At 40.8% G+C, this 22,381-nt stretch overlaps 4 protein-coding genes across 53 annotated transcripts in view; 3 read left to right on the top strand and 1 right to left on the bottom strand.

The window, feature by feature from the left end:
• Positions 1-140: 140 nt before the first annotated feature.
• LOC108617135 (uncharacterized) lies at positions 141-4,480 on the top strand. Its single transcript, XM_018012829.2, has 6 exons — positions 141-337; positions 427-2,184; positions 2,323-2,404; positions 3,286-3,370; positions 3,461-3,566; positions 3,625-4,480. Exons 1-6 carry the CDS (start codon positions 141-143, stop codon positions 4,193-4,195), a joined length of 2,799 nt encoding a protein of 932 aa, XP_017868318.1. The 3' UTR covers positions 4,196-4,480.
• Positions 4,481-4,537: 57 nt separating this feature from the next.
• Positions 4,538-5,337, top strand: LOC108617218 (bolA-like protein DDB_G0274169). Its single transcript, XM_018012942.2, has 2 exons — positions 4,538-5,012; positions 5,071-5,337. Exons 1-2 carry the CDS (start codon positions 4,716-4,718, stop codon positions 5,227-5,229), a joined length of 456 nt encoding a protein of 151 aa, XP_017868431.1. The 5' UTR covers positions 4,538-4,715; the 3' UTR covers positions 5,230-5,337.
• Positions 5,237-6,981, bottom strand: Ppox (protoporphyrinogen oxidase). Its single transcript, XM_018012896.2, has one exon. It carries the CDS (start codon positions 6,787-6,789, stop codon positions 5,353-5,355), a length of 1,437 nt encoding a protein of 478 aa, XP_017868385.1. The 5' UTR covers positions 6,790-6,981; the 3' UTR covers positions 5,237-5,352.
• A 446-nt stretch (positions 6,982-7,427) lies between these two features.
• slo (calcium-activated potassium channel slo) overlaps positions 7,428-22,381 on the top strand; it is a 55,656-nt gene continuing 40,702 nt past the window's right edge. For 31 of the 50 annotated variants that reach the window (XM_089462424.1, XM_089462343.1, XM_089462518.1 and 28 more), the window contains exons 1-4: positions 7,428-7,509; positions 9,791-10,154; positions 10,263-10,470; positions 16,343-16,681. In XM_089462424.1, the coding sequence (XP_089318550.1) occupies positions 10,408-10,470; positions 16,343-16,681 (402 nt within the window). In that variant the 5' untranslated portion in view covers positions 7,428-7,509; positions 9,791-10,154; positions 10,263-10,407. Of the gene's footprint in view, positions 7,575-9,073; positions 9,419-9,790; positions 10,155-10,262; positions 10,471-14,989; positions 15,872-16,342; positions 16,682-22,381 lie in introns of those variants that run through there. The other 19 variants (XM_018012779.2, XM_018012747.2, XM_018012755.2 and 16 more) reach the window with 11 other exon arrangements.

The following is a 22,381-nucleotide window of genomic DNA, read 5'->3' as shown; positions in this document are numbered from 1 at the left end:
GCGCTTTGCAACACTGCTGCTGGCACACGGAGAGCCAATGGAAACGAGTCACTAAAAAATAGACGATTTTTGCCGGCCGAGCGAGCGTGTGTGAACTCTGTGAAAAAGTAGTCGTTGCCTAATTCAATTGATGGAAAATTATGTGGCACGAAGCTCGAAAACAAGAACGCCGGATACGCGGCCTCATCGTGGACTACCGCAAGCGTGCCGAACGTAGGCAATACTTCTATGACAAGATCCAAGCGGACCCCACACAGTTTCTGCAATTGCATGGCAGACGCTGCAAAATTTATCTGGATCCAGCCGTAGCGGCCGCCGGTGACGGCGACGCAATCATGCAAGTGATATTGAATACAGTTTATCTTTGAATCGTGGCTAGCTAATCATTGTGCGAAATCTAATTTGATCCTTGTTCTGTCCTTTCAGTGTGCCCTGGCAGGGACATCAGGACAATCTTATCGATCGCTTCGATGTCCGTGCGCATCTGGACTACATTGCGCCCGTGCCAAAGAGCAGCAATGAGCAGGGCGAAGACGAGTCGGAGCTGACGGCCGAGGAGCGCCAGTTGAACTATGAACGCTATCGCATCTTGGCTCAAAATGATTTTCTCAATGTGAGCGAAGACAAATTCCTGCATCAACTGTATTTGGAGGAGCAGTACGGAGCAAACGCGCAGCTTGAGGCGGAGCGAAATTTGGGAAAGAAAAAGCAGAAGAGCTCCGGCGGAGCCACCATTGGGTATTCGTATGATGATGTCGGGGACTTGCCCTCGATGGCAATCGGCCCACAGCCCTTTGGATCGGCTCAGACAGCGAGCAGCAGCAGCAGCGCAGTCGTTCCTTCCGGTGATAAGGCTGAAAACTCGGATGAAACAGACTCCGATATTGACATGGATGTCTCGATAGACATTGGCAAACTGGACACGGCTCAGGCACACGAACTAAATGCTTGCGGGCGTAACTACGGCATGAAAAGTAATGATTTTTTCTCTCATCTAACTAAAGATGCAGACGAAGCGGATGCGCTGCGCATTGCCCGCGAGGAGGAGCAGGAGAAGATGCTGTTAAGTGGTCGCAAGTCGCGTCGAGAGCGACGAGCACAAAAGGAGCGACGAATTGCAAATCGTCCATTCAGCCCGCCCAGCTATGCAGCCAAGGAGGACCAGAGCAAAAACAAGGACAAGGACGAGGATTCGGAGTCGCGGTCGCCGTCACCAGCCGAGGGCGGTGGCGAAAAGATTACCTACATTACCTCATTCGGTGGCGAGGACGAGATGCAGCCGCACTCAAAGATCACCATCAACTTGACCAAGCCGGGCCAGACGTTGGGCGAGTCCTGCATTAATGCTAGCAGCGGCGCAGCATCTGCAGCTGCTTCAGTGTCATATGCACAAAAGGTCAAAGACAACCTGGACAAACTGAAGCTCATGAACGAGTCGGCCAAGCGCAGTGGGCGACGGCGCTCGCATAGCACCTCCCGCAGTCCAAGCCGCCGGCGCAGTCGTCGTCGCAGCTATCACCGACGCAGCCGCACACGGAGTCGGAGACGACGACGTTACTACTCCAGATCGCGTTCCCAGTCTCGCACTCGATCGAAGTCCTGGGATCGATCACGTAGCCCGAGCTATAGACGATCGCGCAAACGCTATTCCTATTCCTCCGGCAGCTCCAGTGCCAGCTCCTACACGAAGTCGAGGAAGCGTCGCTCCCGCTCCCACTCCCGAACCAGCCGACGCAGCCGAACGCATTCAAGTGTTAAGAAGACTGCAACGCCGCCAGCAACCCAGAAAACTATTTGCCTCAGCACAACAACGACGACGACGACGGCCAGCACCATATTGGCGACAGCGGCGGGTGTGCCGCTCAAGCAGGTGCTGACAAAGCCGGCTGAGCAGACGGCGTCAGCCGTGCCCATGATCAGCTATCCGTTATCCTCGCGCGTGCTCAGCATGACGACAACTGCACCGGCTGTGGTTAAGGCGACGCCGGCGGTGCCCCAGGTGACAGAGCCACCGCCGCCGCCCTTGAAGCGCTACTACGGACGGAAGCGCGGCGACGATACGTCCTCCTCGTCAGCGGAGAGTAGTGATCCCAGCGATGCGGAGGAAGATGAGAGCAAACAGCCAGGCAAATCTCTGCGCGGCAGAGACCGCGATGACTCCGATGAATTGGATGTGGATACTGCGTAAGTGAGGGCAGCACGTGTGGTAATGTTGAGCAACCAAAGAAGCCTTATCAGCTTCCATTTCCATATACATTTTGTTTTTATGATCATGGTCTATTTTGATATACTATATATATATATAATATCTATCTCTTTCAGCTCGGAGCGCTCACAGCCATTGATGTCGTCATCCAGCACGGGTAATCAAACAGGCAAATATAGTTCTGCTACCGAAACCAAAGTCAGTAAGCAAAACCAAAGTGTCTCATTGCCTCAAATAACTGGAGTACACCACAAAATTTCACGCCTCTACCTCAAAAAATCCAAACCAATCAATGTGAATCCAAGTCAGACACAAACCAAATATGCATACATATATAGTCTATATATATATATATATATATATATATATATGTATATATGTATATATATTTTGCCCAATAATGGACTTTACCATACTTGAATGTCTTTTAAAAAATATATCCGATATAGACATAGCTATATTTAAATATCCGCCTGTCCGTAGGCTCATCCGCACGCAAAGTCGAAAGATAGAGAGTTCAGATTAACAAAATTTATTTTTGTATATTCAAAATATTAGTTTCTTTAATTTGCAATTGATCAAAATCGATTTTTAGCCAGATTTATTTGATATCAATGAAATTATTTGAATATTATCAATTATTGAAAAAGAAGCGCTTAGTAAGAGCTTTGTATATCGGAATATTGGAATTTCCCGAAATATTGTGTTCCATTGATTCGATCGATAAAAATAGACTTTATACCAGGTTTTGTTTCTTTTCGTTCTGGCTTAGAACTTACAAATTTGTCTGATACAATCGTTACTATAATTAATAATAATTATAATTAATTGGATTGTATTTAGCTTTCATCTGTGTCTACCAATTTCTTTGCTCTACATTAATTTGTAATATTTAAGTTATTTGAAATCTGTCCAAAAAGGCAGCAGGAAATTTTAATTTCTTTAATCAAGTTTTTGCTTAATTGTTGCCAAGTTTTTACGCAACGACACTTTCGACTGATACCAGAACTGACTCCAACTTCTCCATCCTGTTTTGGCCCTATGATTATATTAAATGCTGTGGTTGGTGACTTTTACAGGGCTCTGGACAGGCGAGCGGCAGTGGACGACCCAATTTGCGAGAGCGGCTTAAGCGCAAGATGCAAAACCTGCTGAACAGGCAATGTAAGCCGGCGAGAGTGTAGTGTGAAGTTCAAAGATGAATAGAGTGGCCATCGAGGAGCAAGTACTACATCGTTCCGTTTCCAATTCCAGATAAGGCCGACAAGCGGGCGGAGATCGAGAAGACGGAGAGGGAGCGACAACTGCAGCAGGAGCGCGAGGACGAGATGCGCGAGCTGGCGCTCAAGCTGCGGCGCAGGTGAGTAATCAGTTGTGGGTGGCTCTAGTGAAGCCCTCTCACATCTCTTTATTCACAGGCGGCGAGAGTTGCGCCACAAATACGGCACGCCGTCCAGTGGCAAGCTCTCCGACAGCGACGTTGATTCGGCTGACTCGGAAGCTCCAGCGCGCACTACCAAAGCGTCGGCCCGTCGCAGCAGATCTCGCAGCGGCAGTCACAGTCGAACTAAGAGACATCGATCGCGTTCCCGAAGCCGACGCAGCACTAGTCGCGTGCAGAGAAAGCGCAGATCCCGCAGTCCCAGTCGGAGTCGAAGACAACGATCCCGCTCTCGCAGTAGACGAAGCAACAGTCGGCCAATCGAGCGTAAGCGCAGGTCTCACAGTCGTCGTCGCAGCGGCAGTCGTGAGCGCAGACGCTCCCGAAGTCGACGCAGCCAGTCCCAGTCACGACGTCGTCGCCAGCGTGAGCATAGCCTGGAGAGAGCTCGTGACCGGGAACGATACAGGCAGCAGCACTACGAACGCACGCACAGCGCTCGAGAAGAGGCTCAGGCTCATGGCAGTGGCAGTGGCTCTGGTAGCGGAAATCGGGGACGAGTGGTCATATCCGCGCCACCCAAGCTTAAGAAGCTGGTCGACTATTGATGTGGACCAACGTATACTAAAGAATAGGAAAACGCGATATTATGATTGATATGATATGATTGGTTATGGCCGCGCATCGTTTGTTTTAGGTATAGGCATATTTTTCTATGGCTTTATGCATCGTTGAATGTATTTGTTGACGCTTATGCTCAATTAAACAAATGCATAAGAATTTGAATTGTTTTTGAACTTCGAAAAATGTTGTCTGCAAAAAAAAAAGTGTTACAAGCAATACGTGCATGATTCCAGTCTCTATTTAACTGAATAAATGGTAATTTGAACATCCGTTTTTATGACTCAAATTATATTTAAATATTTTAATATTTGATTTGGATGTCACAGCAAATTCACTGGAGTTGGTTAGTATTTTTTAGATGTGAAATTCCTGTCGGTACATTTGTTTCAAATTAACGTGCAACTATCGTGAACTGAGCCGAACTGGTTCATTTCGGCTTTCGCGTAGGCCGCATAGCATTTTGTTTATGTAATTGTGCAACAGCTGTGCGAGAATATTAGAAACATGTTCGGCTTAACGTTGCGCCAGTCCGTTCGAATTTCAGCGCAAAAAGTGAATCAACTACTTAGTGGAAGTACCGTAGTAGCCAATAGGAGCTTACAAGCAAACATGTCACAGTCTCAAGAGCCGCAATATCCGCCCATAGAAACGGCGATGAGGAAGGCGCTAACAGAGCAGCTGAAGCCGATATTTTTGGATGTGAGCAATGAATCGCCCATGCACAACACGCCGAAACAGGCGGAATCACATTTCCGTGTACTCGTTGTCTCCGAGAAGTTCAATGATTTGACGCTGATAAAGGTAAGCTGAGGACCAGAAAAGGATATTGAGATGGAGCTAACTTTGGTTTTCCTTGCAGCGCCATCGACTGGTAAATGACACAATAAAGACGGCGCTAAAGGAGGCTGGGTTCGAGTTTATGCACGCGCTCTCGATCGAGGCGAAAACACCGAAGCAATGGGAGCCTGAGCAGGAGCCGGAGAAGAGTCCGCCCTGCTTGGGTGGCTTTGGCAAATAAACGGCTGTTGTAGACGGGGAATTTCGGGAAGTTTATGTGCATAGAGAAAATCAGTCGAATCACAGTTACAATTGCAAATATATACAAAGAATAATTATTGAATGGAAATATGTGAATTTCAGTTCAAGGTTCCGACGGCGATGGCAGCTCCTCCACCTGTCTGCGCGCAGACAAGATGACATCGTTGATGCCCACGCCATCGTAGGCTGCGCCACACAGGGATAAAGGCAGTTTGTAGTCCTTGATGTACTTCCTAATGTTTTCCACGCGTCGCTTGTGACCCACTGTGTACTGGGGAATGCATTTGTGGAGCATGTGCACCCGGCTGAACACGGGCTCCTCCTTGATCTGCAGGATCTGACGGACGTGCTGGTGGGCAATGTCGCGCAGCTTCTTCTGACTCGGCTGGTTGCCGAACCACTGGTCGAACCAGCGACCGCCCATCATAACGGTGAGGATCGTGTTGCCCGCCATGTCGAAGCAGCAGCTGTCGAAGATCACTCCGAGTATGGGCAGCTTCTCAACGGGCGGCACCAGCAGGCCGAAGCCATTGTGCTTCAGCAGTTGGTCACTGTTGTACTGGATGTTGACCACCACCACGTCCACGTAGGGTATTTCCAACAATTGGGCTGCCAGGGATGGATGCTGCGCCCTCACCACCGCCGCCAATTGGTGTGCTGGCAGAGCGCTTATCACGTGTCTCACCGGCACTTCGGCGTCGCGCAGGCTAATCCGTGCACCGTCGCTGCTAAAGGTTAGATTGGAGCATTTGCTGCTCAACTGCACATTCACATCGTGTTCGCCTAGATATTTACGCATAGCGCGGGGCAGCTGTTCCAGGCCGTCCTCGACGCCATACATGGCCCACTTCTCCTTGGTGGCCTGCTGGAAAAGCTTGGGCTCGCCCCTGGCAAATAAGCCCGGTTTCTTCTCGTCCACTTTGTCCTTGAAACGGGCGTAGAAGGCACCCTTCAGCACTCCACCGTACTTCTGCTCGTTCTCAAAGAGAGTCTCCATGAGAAATCGCACGCTGATTTCGTGAGCGTCGCCGGCACAAATACCACAGATCATCGGGCTGATGGCATAATCGGCTATCTCCTTGCCGAATCGCCTTTTGGTAAAGCTGTAAATAGATTCGTCCTCATTCTTGGCCAGAGTGCTGCCCGTAAACAAGTCATGGAGCAGAGCTCTATACAAAGGCTTCGTAAAAGGTGGGACTGTGCGGATTAGGCCCTTGGGACTGTTTGGCAGCATGCACACTTGTCCCTTGGCATAGAGCATGCGATTCTTTGCAGCCACATGGGAGCTGGGAATGGGGTGAATGGGCAGGTCGAGTTCTTCTATCAGCTCGAGTGTGTTGGCACCCGCTACGCCTTTGGGGCGTATTGTTCGCGGTCCACCTTCGAACAGGAAGCCCCGATCCTTGTGCCCTTCGGTGCGTATCCAACCGCCGACGCGTGGAGATGCTTCGTAAATGGTCAAAGGTTTGCCGAAACGTCGCAACAGGTAATAGCCGGCTGATAGCCCACTAAGGCCGGCACCGAGCACGGCTGTGGTCATAGTGTAACTGGTAACTGTTCGTCGTACTTTCTGTTACCTAATGTAAGAAATTTGTGTGTGATTGTCAAATCGGAGCAACCTATTTTTCAGAAGTCACGTCCCGACTGTTTTGGTTATCGAATTTAAAAATCGATGGCTCGATATCAGTTCAGGGATGCAGTAGCTAAGAGTTCGCGGCTTCCCAACCTACAACTGGTTCTCACCATGCGACAGTTAAAATTTAAAAAAGAACACGAATACTTTAACAAAGAAATAAATGAATGAAGCCATTATGTTGATATTTTTCGCTGATAATCATTGCATTTTGCTTCATTTTTATTATTAGGAATATATATAAATACATACCTGAAAGTATGCTACAATTAAACACAATCGAGCGAAAACAGTTTTGTACAAAGTTATGCAATGGAAAATTATTTCTTTTATTCCATACGCCACGTGAACGGATCACTAAATAAGCAACACTCAAACATATAAAAAGAAACACACACACACACATACATGCTACTCTTGTCTTCTCGTTGCAGTTTTGGCGCCAGTTTTAATGAATTACAAGCTTCGCCTGTCATGCCAGGCCCCTAGCATTCCGAAAAAGCTCGAAGGCGAGCTTCGGCTGTACAGAGCCAAGAGTCATCTAAGTTCACAGCGCGCAGAATTGTATCCGCTGCTGACGAGAAAGGTTGGTGCTTGGCCTGTGCGCGTCGTGTGCCTGTGTGAAAAGTAATGGAAAAAAGTTCCTCATTAAATTTATGTACATACATACACACACACACATTGATATATAAGTATGTGTATATATTATGTAAATTAAATACAAGTGTATCCATTATATTACATATTTAATATATATTTTATATATAATATACTTATATATGTACTGCATACACGCATACATACATACACACAAATACTGTGAGAGTGAAAAATTTTCTAACTGCGTATGCCAAGTTAAGAAAAAATATATATTCCATTTAATACGTTCATGTATTATGGAGGTTTAAAGAATTGAATAAATGAAAGTGAAAAAATTGCTGTAAATATGCAAAATATTCTAACATATTTTTGGACAAGCAATTCAATAAAAGAAAACTCAAACTCGTCAGTAAAATAATTTGACGAAATAATGAAATACAAAGGAAGGAGAAATATAGCATTAACTCAACTGAAAAAAAGTCTCAAAGGAACTGTGGCTCGACAAAAGAAATATTGGAATCTTCACGGCAACGTTTTCTGTTTATTCTGGCGTTGCTGCGGGCTTCTATTTAAAAGAAGCGGAGGTCCGCACACACGCATGGCTAGAAAGATTCACTCGCCTACCCACACAGAGGCGCACACACAAGAGCACACGTATACACACGTGCACATACGCGATTCACGCACTGTGCGCCAGTTTCATGCTGAATCGCACAAAACGAGCACAAAACAGTTTTTAACGACGACGAACAGAACGACAACGCAACGCCAGCGACAACGCCAAGCGAAAGGACACGATGATAAAGTCGATGGGCAGCCGGAGATTTGGTACAGTGGGGTATCGTGTATCAAATTGTTGTTGCTATTGCTGTTACCGTTGCCGTTGCCGTTGCCGTTGCCATAGCCGAATGAGCTCCTGGCCCCGTTCTAGCCACGCTTCGTTGTCATCGTCAATGTTATTTTTGTTGTTTCCTATTCGTCGTCGTCGTATTCGCGTTCGTTGTCGTCGTAGTTGTTGGTGTTGGCGCACGTTGTGCGCGTTCATTGGTATATGTGTGTCAGTCAGTCAGTGCCCGAGCATGTACATTTCTGATGTCCGGGTGTGCGCGTGTGTATGTGTGTACATGTGCGTGTTTGTGTACATGTGTATGCTGCAGCAGATACCTACAAGGAAATTAAACCCAATTCCAAACGAGTTCAATGCGCGCCCAGCCAGCCAACAGCCAGCCAAGGCAGGCAGTCGGTTTCTCGCTCTGTCGGTCGGTCGGTCTGTTTACCTTTTAGCAACACAGTGGCAACACTGGCTGTGCTCGTTTTTATACAGTAGTTACAGCAAATTAGCGTGTTTTAACTGTTTACATACTTATAATAAACATGGCAACTCTTGTTAAGTGCAGCACACGCTCCTTTAACATGTACTATATTCCATACGATATTTGAGCAGTGCGGCTTGTGCTCTACGTGTGTGTGCATGTTACTCTGTATATGTGCGTGTGTTTGCGTCTATGTGCGTATGTATATATGTGTCGAGGAGCACAACTAAAAACTAGGGCAGTGTGTTTCCGTTTCAACGACAGGCTGCAGCAACTCTTGGAATCGTTCATTGCCTCGTACACGCTTCACGCGCACGGTTCGCATTCCTACGCAGCCAACTGGCGGAGCTGTCCATGCAGCTCAGCTGCAGGAAGTGGTTAACAATTTATGGCAATTAAATAATCCAGACTTAATGATACGAAATCAATTTAAGCAAAAGGAAATATTCAACTCAATTTAATGCCTGTGGCAGACATTGCGTATGCTTAACAGAAATTAATTTGTGCGTTCAACTCGAAAGAAAAAGCTTTCACACTCGTTCGGAATACGCCTAAAGCACATGCGCCCCAAACACAAAGCGAGCGCGAGAGTGACAGTGAGAGTGAGAGTGAGACAGACAAAGGTAAAATGGGTGAGAGCAGAGAGGGAGAGGTACAGAGAGCAACGCCTGCTAGTCCTAAAAATCGACGCTCAGCTGCTGTTTCTGCTTTAAACGTTGCTTCGCGTCTTTATTTATTTATTTACCAGGCCGCATTTTCATTTTTCCTATATTAACGGTCCAGTCCTTATGACTCTAATGTCCGGGGAAATTGGAAAAACTACGAAAATTCTGTCTCAACGAATTGCGAATAGCGAGAATAATTTTTAAATAAATTCATTATAATATAATAAATTCAAAATCTCAAGTAAAAATAATTGAATGTGTGTAAAGTGAGAGTGAAGTTTAATAATAATTTAATAAATTAATCAATTTAAATAATTTTTTAATTCATAGCAAGCCTTTAGATCAAAACTAATACAAGCAAACGCACAATGAAACTAATAACGGTATTCTAAAACAACAACTTAAAAATATAATATTTATATATAGTAATACCAATTTATATGTATTAATAATTCGATTATATAATAACCCGAATATAATGGTATAGAAATCGAAAACACAAAACAACACAGCTATAAGATTATTTCTACGGCAACAATAAATAAATAAATAAACAAACAACAACAATATTATTTGTATAAAATCCACAACAACAATTACAACTGGAACAAATCGTCTACACGTTGATGTGCGATTTGAGCGTGTGAATGTTGGCAGCCCTGGAGCCCTGCCTCGGTGGTTTAGCCTGTACTAGGTGAGTAGAGATGTGATAGAATCGAACCTAACCCCGCCCCTCTATAAATATATATACAAAGATACAAACACACTCTCCCACATATCTACTGACGTACACAATTTGAAGAAGCGAATATGAGACGGGACACAACCATATCGATTGCGGCTCCTAATTTGGCTCTACTTTCAAAAGAGAATACAAAATCCAACCAGATACCGATACCGATACCGAAAACGAAAACAAAAACAAAAACGATACCGAAACAGCTAATATGGCCAGCTGGTGTCCAAATTGTCATGAACTGCCACCGTTTTATCCGCCCATCTCGCCAAAGGTAAAACTCACACTTTCTTATGTGTATACCAATACCAGAGCTAGGCTAGCTATCGTTAATGCTCAAGTCTACCTCGAGCTGGCTATAGATCGACCAGTGCGACCCAAAAAACTGTTAATCAATCATGTTGTGGTCATCTCTCATTAAAGCAAATCAATGGCGGCTTTCTTTAGGATTAATTAGACGTGAATCATTTTCATATCTGGTTCCTATCTACATATGTGAACTGTTTCAGTGTACAAAATAGCTTAGCATGTAAATTAGAGCAAGTCTATGTCGTATAGAATAAATGTAATTGAAATAGTTAAATCGGCCATATACGGTTTTAGTGCCGATATTTGATTTCACTTAATTTGCTCCGCTTTTTGTGAACGATATGCCCTTTTAAGTAGTTCAGCTATCGATCATGAGTCATTGAACTACTAATGACTGTCTAATAAGAATCGCAAACGGCTATCGGTCTCAAGTAGCTGAACTAGCTGAACTAAACTCGCCAATGTGTATACATATATGTATATCTATATATCTATGTGTGCGCTTTTATGAATTTGTTTGGCGGAGTAGTTCCATACGTATGCATCAGCTTGCGTGACCTTTGCAAATGTGGCACAAAAATGAAACCAAAAGCGGACAAAGCAACGCTCAACGTGCAATGCTCGGTGGGCAGTCCCCTAAGCCCTTCGGCCTTGGTAATGTCGCGACGCCAGCAGCGGTCAGCAATCAGTGGCCACAATCAGCGGGCCAAGTGCGACCCATAAATTGCTCAAAAAGTCGAAGGGTATTTGTCAACTGGCTGCTTGCTGCTTGCTGCTTGTCGCTTGTCGCTTGGCATTTGCCTCAGTCTGGCTGTCGTGTCAGCTCTGCTGTCTCTATCTGTGTTCTTCACAGTTCTTGGCTTTCCACAATTTGACGGACATGCGTCAAGTTATCTACCCACCTCCACGCCCCAAAATCAATAGTTCGCAATGTAAATTATTGCCACTTGGTCGTTGAGTGACTTCATCCATTTGATTGTCGCCATCGGTTCAGACTTCTGCCATAATTTATATCGCTTCACTATCTAAACGCCCTCCGACTAGATTATTAGTAGCAGCGGGTCGTTTCTATAGTCTGTATACAGCTCTTAAGTCCAGCAAAGGCACTTTGACACAAATTCCAAGCTAGACCAACCATTTTCATCAACATTCTGAGTAACGATAACACAGGTCAACAAGTTTGAGGTAACTGAAAATCAGCTTATACGTTCTCAAACCAAATCCGAGTACGAATCGTTGGGATCTAACCTATCCCTAGAGTACATTAATCGTGTCTATTTGAGCTGAATTTTAATTACGATATAGTATTAAAAAAAAAAAAGTTTATCCTTGTGTGATTGTATCTGAAACTGATATATCGATGTCTCCTCTCAAAAATTTGTTATCTTTTCACAAGGTAAAAGGGATATGCCAATGATATGAGTGTGTATTATAGCGAGAAAAAGAGGGTGTATGGGAACTCTTTAGTAAGTCAGGGATATTTGGATGATGGATAAAGGCTTGCATAATATTAAAAAGATATTTCGAAAGTTAGGAATTTAACTTTACGGTACAATTATTAGTGTTCCCGAAAGAAAATTGGCTTTTGATGTTATTGTACTCAAATGTACTCAATAAGACTGGATTTATTCATTTTTAGTTTAGTATATTTTTAAAACATTTGACATTGGCAACATTTCAGTCTTCTAGATTACTGAATACCAAAATTTGTTAGCTAGTGTAATTAATCGGTACATTTGTGTTGTTTACTTTTTCCTTAAACTTAATGAATCGTGCAAAAATATTTACAAATTGTGTGTCGAATGTGTGCAATATAAACTATATCTCTACTATATCTATAGCATATATGTGCTTAAAATTACATTTCTTCCAATGGGTCAATTCGAATCTTGAGAGTCGTCTGTCTGCCAAAAACAATGTTTATTTACAGTCTATCGACAGCTCAGTGGAAAATACGCTTTGCAGCGAATCATTATCAGAATAGACCTGTTCTACATAGATTATAAGTGTCAGTAGTGCAATAATCCAATTTGATTGATTTCTAAAACAAATAAATTGACTTATGAATATACAACATAGACAGCTCGAATGCTCAAAAGAAAACAAGTTTATAGTCGATTTCTAGAATGACTTACTTTTAAATGTGTCACAATGGTACAATCGCAGTAAATTCGAGCATCTCATTAGATTCTAATACAATTTTCCGACTAATTGACGTTCACTTCGCCTTATCAGCATATTTCGCATATCAATTATCAATTAAAATGAATCGAGCCTTCTTCTTATTCCCTGAAACCAGTGAAAATGGAAAGATAGGGTATCATGAGTTTGTGAAAGTGTATGGAAGAGATAGAAAGAGACTTGCCAGTCTTACATATATAATATATTTATTCTTGATTAGAATGAAGAGTTGTGTCTGTCAGTACGTTTGAGTTTGTCTCTTATAAATGCAGCCACAGACTTGACTCTGTATACCATAAGTAGTTGATTTTTTTCAATAGTTACTTAATTAGCTATCGTTAAAAATCGATAAATGTTAGCTTTACAAATATGAATGTCATTATTTAGATTATTTATGTAGCAATTGTTCAGGTAGTAGATTGTATATGTATCTCTTAAAAGTGTTCCGGGTATTTCTTAGTGGGGCACTTATATAATCACATCGACTTCATATTGAATTATTAATGGGTATACGTCATCATCGTGCACTTGCGCTTACCATTATTCCATGCATTTCGCATTTCAAGGCTAGCTATAGATAGTTTTAAAAATACTCTTCTAAATACGCGAATTCAAAAAAATTTTATAATTGGCCAAATGCAATGAGGCAATAATTTGAAACGCTGCAAGTGTCGTATATGAGGAGAACTATAACTATAATTAGGGTCTTGCTCGACTAGAGGATACCAAGTAAAGGTGCCGGGACTACGATTGCCAAGTCAGAATAGATTATGCTAGGAAAAATGCGATGCACCGTAGGCAAAAATCGCCGTAAAGCAAAAAAGGAAATTAAACAAAAATCACTCATGGAAAGTATTTCCTTTGATGTTTTGTTATAGCCGTGGTTAGCCTTCTTCTGTTGCATACTTTTGTACACAGGCATATTGCCGCTTATTAAGCACTCTCAATGGGTATAGGGTATTAAAAATAAACGCTGCTGCCCCGGCCCGGCGTGGCCCGGCTGATGATGATGAGCAATTATGGCTAGTGGAAACGCATAGTTAAGACGGAGGCATAGTTAACTGGGCCAGCTTGTTTGCATGTCGGGGGCGGGTGGCGGGGTGGGGCTTGGGTTTCTTTGTTGGTCTATCCCCGCAGGAAATAGCAAACAAAACGCGTAAATTATGAAACGACAGCTTACTGGCAACATGGCGTGACTGGGCTGAGTTAACCTGTCGGTTCCTCGATTGCTGCTGGGAGTCACAATGGGGCGACAGGTCAGAAAGAGGGTGAGAGAGAGAGACAGAGGGAAAGAGAGAGACAGAGAGAGCGAATGCGACTGAGAGATGGAATGCAAAATGTGTGAGTGTTTCGTGTACTTGTATTTGTATGTGTGTGTGTGCTTAGAATGGCACTGGGTGGAAAAAAAAGAAACTCATAATTTATATATTTATATTTGCCCTGCTGCTGCTGTTGTTCTTGTTGTAATAACAATTCATTGTTGGCAGCTCACTCACACATCGACACACATACCCAGCCTTTATTGTACAAACGTGCAAATACTCTTCAAGTGGCCATGTATATATTCTTGTAAGGTTTGAGTCAATGATATAGGAAGTAATGAAATTTTAAAGTCGAAAAAATATGATAATATTTTAGTTCAAAAATATACATATATATATACATATATTTGGTAAAGAGTATTTATTATTTTATAAAGTGTTTCAATAGAAAAATAATGCAATTCCTTTTATTGTTCACATTTAATTTTACTTATGTAGCTCACATTTATTTTGTATTTTATTTCACTGTTGATAAGTAAAAAAAAATCCAAATAAATAAATTAATGAAAATAATAAAATATTTGAAGATCATGCTTTAAAACTACAAAATTAATGTATATTACTTTTTTCATACTTTATTTTGCATTTACTTTAATTTACATTATATAGAAAATATAGCTTGGCTTGGTTATTCTCGAAGAGAACAACAAAAACAATTGTTTCTTGCAGTTCATCAAAGGAACTGCAATAAATTTGTTGTTTATACCAAATAAGCATAGCTTTTTGATGGGGGAAAGGGTATGCAATTGTGATTGGCATAACTGTTAGATTTTCTTGTATTTTTTCTTTGGCTTTTAATTAAATTCAAGTGTGTCGCCTGCGATGTCAGTTTTCGCGGTCAACCAGACAGAGAGCCAGTCCACGTCAGGAGATAGCACGTTGGCTAGCTGAGCAGCCGACTAGCTGAGTAGCTGAGTAGCTGCGTGGCTGAGTAGCTGAGTAGCTGAATAGCTGAATAGCTAAGGCTCCTCAGCGCAACATTCGTAATGGCCTGTTCATTTTCAGTTGGTGCGCGGCGTTTGGGCTGTTCGCTCGGTTCGCCTCCTTTTTTTGCTTGGCTGAATTTGTGGTCTTTGCGTGTGCTCTGCGGTGCTGTGTGTACGCGTGTGTGTGTGTGCGCGCGAGTTCGTGTGTGTCAAATGCAGATGTATCTATAATACATACATATATACATTTATTGCATGTGTACGTAGCATACGCAGTGATTCATTGAGTGCGTTGGCCCCGTTATTGAAAAGCGTGCAAATTTCGAAAATAGAAAAGGCAAATAACCCACAGACACACACCCATAGAGTTTGTAGTGAAGTTTAGCCTGCTGCGCCATTCCCATTCATTAGAAATTCGTGTTTCTCCCTCGTATGCTGAAAATGTCGCATGCCTGAAGTGTGACAACTCAAGCAAATTGTAGCCGCGTTCTGTGGCGAGCAGCGTTCAGCGTTGTGCGTGTGTGTCGCGTCGCGTCGCGTCGCCTCGCGTACATTGCGAGATCACTTTAAAAATAAAAGAAAAGATTTGTTTGTTGCTATTTTTAAAGGCGTGCCAAGTTTTTGTGTGGCGATCCGTTCCGTTTTTCGGTGTCGCGTCTTTTGGCTCTTTGGTGGCGTCATTGGCCACTTGGCCATGTCCAAAGTTGCCAGGGGCCTATATGCACTTGAAAGCCCAGCGAGTCTCTCTTGGCCAACAAGCATAATCACAACATCACTACACACCATTGTACATATCTATCTACATATATAGTGTGTATATATATATAATTTATATATATACATCTAAATACAAATATCTAGCAGTGAGCCGCAGCAATGTAAGCTATTTGCAATGGCAAGCGGTTTGATCGGCACAAATATCAGTGAATTGACAAATGTAAGCAATTATCCCGTGATGTGTCAGCTACTTATTTTTATATATTTTTCTATCATTTTTGTGCATTTCATGTCCGACACTCTCTGTACTTTATTTTTGTTTACATTTATGCGCTTCGCCATGCAAACTTGAGCCAAAAAAAAAAAAAAAAAAAAAAAAAAAACGAAAAAAAAAGAATTTGTGGTCGATTTTCTAAATGTCAAACGTGACGTATGTGTAATAAATGAAAACATATACATACACATGCATATGCATACATAGTATATACATACATATCATATAGTAAATATTTTTATAAATGGATGCCGCCTTGTGCTCAAATTGTTGTGAACTATGTCTTTAGTTATTCATGTTATCGCTAATAGTTGCAAACATGTTCATGGATACTTAATAGCTAATTAGTTATTAACTTGTTAATTGCGCCAGTCGCTTCCCAATACTCATATCAATATTTATTGCGCACTCTTGCAGGGGATGTCGGGGTGTGATCAGAGCACTGTCGAATCATTGGCCGATGATCCAACAGATTCACCATTCGATGCCGATGATTGTCTCAAAGTTCGCAAATATTGGTGTTTTCTGCTATCCAGCATATTCACATTCCTTGCTGGCCTGCTCATTGTATTATTATGGCGAGCGTTTGCATTCATCTGCTGCCGCAAGGAGCCGGACCTGGGACCCAACGATCCCAAACAAAAGGAGCAGAAGGCGTCACGCAACAAACAAGAGTTCGAGGGAACATTTATGACAGAAGCAAAAGACTGGGCTGGAGAGCTTATCTCGGGTCAAACAACAACTGGTCGAATTTTGGTAAGTCGCACTTTACTTTACTTTACTTACTTTATTTAAAATGAATTCAAATTCAATTTTAGGGAAAGTACAAGAAAAGAGTGGTTAGAAATTTTCGTTAACTGCGCAAAAGTTACATTAATCAAAAATATTTGAATTGAAGACGAAAATGTCTGTATAGTTTGAATATGCATATATTAGTCTACCAGTATAGCCGATCAACATAGATCGTAGCTCAATAAATATGGAATATCTGATTTTTATCCATATGCCATGCCCCACATAAGATTACCCACACGTCGCAATAAAAGTATGAACGCTATCAGCGAAGTCGTTATATCCGGATTTATATAGAAATTTTGAAATTTTTGATAAGCTTATAGAGCAAGCAATACAAATCATTGGAAAATAGTTATATAGACTTTCAGCAAGATCAGCAGTAATCAACAATATATACTATATATGCTATATATGCTATATATGCTATATATGCTATATATGCTATATATGCTATATTTGCTATATATGCTATATATATTATACACTGTAACTGACCGAATAGCTAGATAATTGAGACTTTAAGGATATCAACGGAATATTGTACTTTATGCATCTATATTAAATATGAAAATGAAATTATGGAAAAATAATTGTTCCCGTTCTCTTTCAATTTTGAACCAAACTGTTATAGTAATTTCCATTCTCAAAAGATAAAGCTTCATAGATTATCTCAGGTATTATCATGAGTATATTATATAATGGTGATATTCCCCGACATACGAATGGTCTTGTTGTACTCCCGAGTATATTTACCAACATCTATGTATCGATCTTCTCACTTTTATACTCCAAGGGTAGAATATTATACGATTTTCTATGTACTCAGAGGAGATATATAATAAAAACCTGAACACCTTATAAAACACCAAGTCGAACTGCTAAGCAAAGAGCAATAACAGTATGGCCCCAAACCAATATACTCTTGCTCCCAGTGAAAAGGAGTATAAATACATGTATAAAGCCAATTGCATTTGGACCATTCACTCAATTTGCGTCGCTTTCATAGGATTTGCAGAGGGCAAACAAGTTGCGTGTAAAATCTAATGTTTATATTTTTATTGTGGCACATTTCGGTGCTGCCTCCAACGGTTGCATGTCAACAGCGGAAGCAACAAAGTAAATCAACCATTTCCATGTACCACAAATACTCGTCAGCAAATTGATTTATTTTGTTTTTTGTGTGTGTTATTTGCCGTATGTCGGCTGTCGGCTGTCGGCTGCTTTGGGGGCTTCGACTAAGTCCGGGGATCTAGTCGTTAACAACTACTTAGTTATAAGCAACATATGTGCTGATAACTGAAGACACCTAATGGCAACCGGTCCCATGTGCCTTGCGAAATATGTAAACAAATATTTTTGTACATTATGCATATGTCGCATTACGTAGTCATCCATTAAATGGGAGTTTTTTATTAAGCTCAATCTTAGCAGCGGCATTCAGAACTTGCCGACGCATTTGCTTAAGGTATTACCTAGTACTAGACTACTAGACCTAGGCCTATCTACAAATGATTCTTTTTCGCTGTTTAACAGAAAGATTAGGCATTTGTGTATATTTTGCTTATAAGCTAAAAGTTACTTTACTATGTTTTACTATAATGCCCAGTTCTTTTTAAAATATGTAAGCACGGTATATTTTTGTTCATATAATAATATGTGAAATGTTTCAAACCACTCATGAAAACCTATAAAGTATTCACACTGATCTGAAACAGTCACAATAGCCGAGTTATTGCTTTGTTCTCCTGAAAATATAGAGAATTCTGTTTTTCATAATATAGGTAACAACTAGATGAAGTAGTGATTATCAAAGCAATTTGATAATTCCGATTCAAGATTTGGCTTTTTAGTAGTTTAGATATTCTCTAAAGCTCTAGCCATTAATATAGTTTCTCCAATATTGATTTGAGAGTCTAAATGTTAGATTCGTAATAATCATATATTACATTTGAGAGATATATGCGATAGATATTTATAATAGTATTGAATCAATATTGTTGATTCTCATGTTGACATTTATTATTCTTCAGTTATATAGTTCTGTTTTACATAAAGTTCGTCTATAGTTCCATATTTATTTCAAAATTAAAAATGTATCTAGTATGCTAGCTACAGATAGAAACACTAAATATAGTTTTAACATATTTCTTTTAAGAATTCCATAAATTTAGATATTTCTCCAATATTACTTGAAATGTTGATACACAAACATCTGTTTATTATGATAATATACCATAATAGCGTATATGTTGTGATATATAGTGGCTAATATATACACTGGGAATGCGCAAATATATACAAATACATCAAAGCCCATTCAAGCATTGAGTATAAGTCATTCATAACCGCACATATGTTTATATGTACTTAAAAAAAAAGTGTCTTGGCATTTTTAAGAATTTTTTTTATATGATTAATTCATTTTATAGAGCATAATCCAATTCAGTAGGTAAGCCACATTAGTTGCAAGAAATAGTAAAATCAATATTTTATGGCATATTTTTTTTTTTTTTCAAAGTATGAAACTCTTCAAGGTAAAAGATATGGAAGCTATGAATATTCATACGAATAATTGAATAATTGGAGTGAAGAACATAACATTTACGGTTATCTGAAATTACACTTTTGTGATTTGTTAACATTGTGGCTTCAGCGATTCTTGTCTTTATCAGGCCTCGCCGATTGAAAGAGACCGAATAGGGCAATGGAATTCCAGTTTATGCGAATGCAGTCAAAATACATATTACGTTCCTTATCAAAAGCTAGTTTAGTATTGATGGTGCGACAACCATTGGAATAGTTGACTACTATAAGATACCCTGTATATTGTTTGAAAAGATATGATAATAATAATATAGTTGAATATAATATCTTATAAAAAATCATATTGTATAAGATTATTTAATTAATTGAATTATATATAAAAAGCAAAATAACCTGTTACTCATGCGTCCAAATATATTTGATCTTGATTATCGCTTGGTTAGTAATAGTCTATCTGTCCCTTAACCTGTTCGATTGTTGATTCGGATTTGCTGCTTTGCGTAGAAGACAACGAAGTAGCGGGGAGCAGAGGCGATTAATAAATTCACAATATGTTACAGTGATAAACACAAAGTCATCTGAGAAAATAATATTAAACTTAGTATACTTCAGTACATAACTAAATACATACATATATGTATATATGAGTAAACATAGGTGTATATATGTATGTATATACATAAAAATATAGGCATACAAACTGAACTATATATGGTGTATCTGTAGATGTCACACGTATGATCGGAATACCCTTAATATTGTTCGATAGACAACATATTTTAACTTGATATAAGTCATCATCCATCATCATATAGCTATACCCTTAATTTGTATAGTTTTTGTGGGCATACAGGGTATGAGAAGAGGAAGTTGAAAACAGTTTTTGCTCGATAAATGGCGCTGCATGGCTGTCTGCCATTAGTATAATACAACGGGCATAGCTAGAGCTACAAATACTTTCAATGTTCGCACACTTGCTCCAGCTCCAGTTCCAGGTGACGCCCACTGGCGAGCCCACGCCCACTTCCCATTAGAGTTTGGTTTGTGTGTGTTTATCGATATTGTTGTTGTATGCAAAGAGTCAGTCAAATGCCAACAACTACAACAACTTTCAGCTAATATAGGGATACAAAATAAGCGAAGATATGTCAGAACGCCAAAGCAGCGCAGGAAAATAAAAGGACAACAAAAACAGAAGCAGCAACAGCAACAACAATGGCAAATAACGTGGGCGAGTGCCAGGAAAAGGCCTAAAGAAAATCGATAAAAAAAACTCGCACACATTTCACTGTTACCAGGGCCAAGAGAAAGACAGCGGTAGGCAGTGTCTGGAGTGTGGGTTGGCTTGAATGTTTATGGCCTGGCCAGGATTGGTTGGCAAAATGTGTGGCATTGTTGGCGCTGTTGCAGCTGTTGGCCGCATTTTAGATGGCTTCTAGAAGCCTTTTGGCATTTGCCACTGTATCCTTTCGATTCGTTGTCATTGTCTCAACCACTATTGTCAGTGCGTGAATAAGCAAGTATGGATTTCTTTTCGGCGCTTACACAATCGACATTGCCTTTAACATGCACTTTAACAGTAACTTTTACTTGAGACCCGCTGCTAATCGGCTTTAAAGCTCTTTAAAGGGAATCGCAGAATGCGGAAGTGGTGCCAAAGACTTTAGCACAGCATTTATGGCAGCTGATATCAGGGGGGGGGGGGTCATGGGGAGGTGGCCGTGTCGGACACATCCGATTGCACTCGGTCACGCCACCAAGACGCAATCGCTCGGCACTCTTTAAAAAAAAACCGCAGTTGCGGCAATTTGTGGAAGTGGCAGGCGCCGTTGGTTCTGCAGCAGCGTTTTGGGCCATTAAACTGCAGGAATGGATCTCTTCTTCTTCTCTGTTGTGTTGTTGCGTCATAACTAAATTGATTGGTCTGATTGGACATTGTGAGCAGCTGGCACTCAAGAAGATCCTATTTGCAAATGTATACCAGTTTTATGGGTCTCCTAAATCATGAAGAGGCTAAGCTAAACGGTTTGCTCCTCTGCATTAGGTTAATTGCTTCAAGAAATAAATCATGTCTCATCAGAAATTCAAAACCTTGAAGCAAATCTTGTTTATATGAAATATTTTATTACTTTCGTTGTGTGTCTAATATACAGTTAGAGTTTATTCAATAAAGTTGTCTCATGCAATGTTGGCAGCATTGACTGACCTTGATAAAGACATACTTCGTACCCCAAGCAGCCAAAGGAGCCCTATGAAATCTTGAATTTGGCTTTGCTATATAGACTTCGGCCTCAAAACCACAAGTTTAACTGCAATTTAATTTAACTAATTCAATTTGTCTTTAAAAATTTATTGGTAAAAGATTAAATTGACAGGGTCTGATATAGATACAGAGAAATTGATGGGAGTCGCTTGAAAATTACAAAAAAAAGGATCCTCGATTGGGTATATAATAAACATGTTAGAATTCAGCAGTTGGTAATAGTAATCGTTGTCAACTCGAGTATATTCGCTAAATATTAAGATTCTAACACTATAAAATATAATGTGTAGTAAATACTTGTAAGGCAGATCAGATGTTAAACTCCTTATAATATTTTATTTATTTAATATTATTATTGGTTGGGCCCAACCTTTAGGTTGTAGAAAATACAGTCTTTTCCGATTTGGCACCTCTTCAATGGAATATACCCGCCATATCCTTATCATATTGATATCGACGCGAGAATATGGGTATATTCAAGTCTGTCTGTCTGCAAATATCATTGTTTTTGAGATACCGGAAATTGTATTGTACTTCGCGATTTGCTATGCCTCTAGTGGGCGTATTGGGAACATCTTAACATTTGATCAGACGAAGGTATACCCGAGATTATTTTCCAAACATCAACATACTCATTTCATTACATAAGTGAGTACAATAATTAATATGAATTGTTTCATTTAGTTTGTCCTATTTTGATTGAATGAATATACTGAAAATTCAAAGGTTTTAGTAAAAGCTTTCGCCATATTTTAGAAATAATTTTTAATTTTCGAGCTATGTTTACTCGCTTTAACGTGTGGGAATTATCTGCCTCACCATTACACCACAAATTAATAATAACCTTTAAGGGA

This window comes from Drosophila arizonae, chromosome 2, assembly GCF_054131065.1.
Source record: "Drosophila arizonae isolate 15081-1271.41 chromosome 2, UAZ_ARI_1.0, whole genome shotgun sequence".
In the NCBI taxonomy this organism is placed as follows: domain Eukaryota; kingdom Metazoa; phylum Arthropoda; class Insecta; order Diptera; family Drosophilidae; genus Drosophila; species Drosophila arizonae.
The sequence above is the reverse complement of the archived record's forward strand: the minus strand, read 5'-3'. Positions and strand labels throughout refer to the sequence as shown.

What these genes read in the sequence shown, in the direction of transcription:
- LOC108617135 (XM_018012829.2), top strand. Translation starts at nt 141, where the DNA reads ATGTGGCACGAAGCTCGAAAACAAGAACGCCGGATACGCGGCCTCATC. An exon ending in AAACCTGCTGAACAGGCAAT is followed by an intron (nt 3,371 to 3,460) that starts GTAAGCCGGCGA and finishes TTCCAATTCCAG; the next exon opens with ATAAGGCCGACAAGCGGGCG. An exon ending in GCGCTCAAGCTGCGGCGCAG is followed by an intron (nt 3,567 to 3,624) that starts GTGAGTAATCAG and finishes CTTTATTCACAG; the next exon opens with GCGGCGAGAGTTGCGCCACA.
- LOC108617218 (XM_018012942.2), top strand. Translation starts at nt 4,716, where the DNA reads ATGTTCGGCTTAACGTTGCGCCAGTCCGTTCGAATTTCAGCGCAAAAA. An exon ending in ATGATTTGACGCTGATAAAG is followed by an intron (nt 5,013 to 5,070) that starts GTAAGCTGAGGA and finishes TTTTCCTTGCAG; the next exon opens with CGCCATCGACTGGTAAATGA.
- Ppox (XM_018012896.2), bottom strand. Translation starts at nt 6,789, where the DNA reads ATGACCACAGCCGTGCTCGGTGCCGGCCTTAGTGGGCTATCAGCCGGC.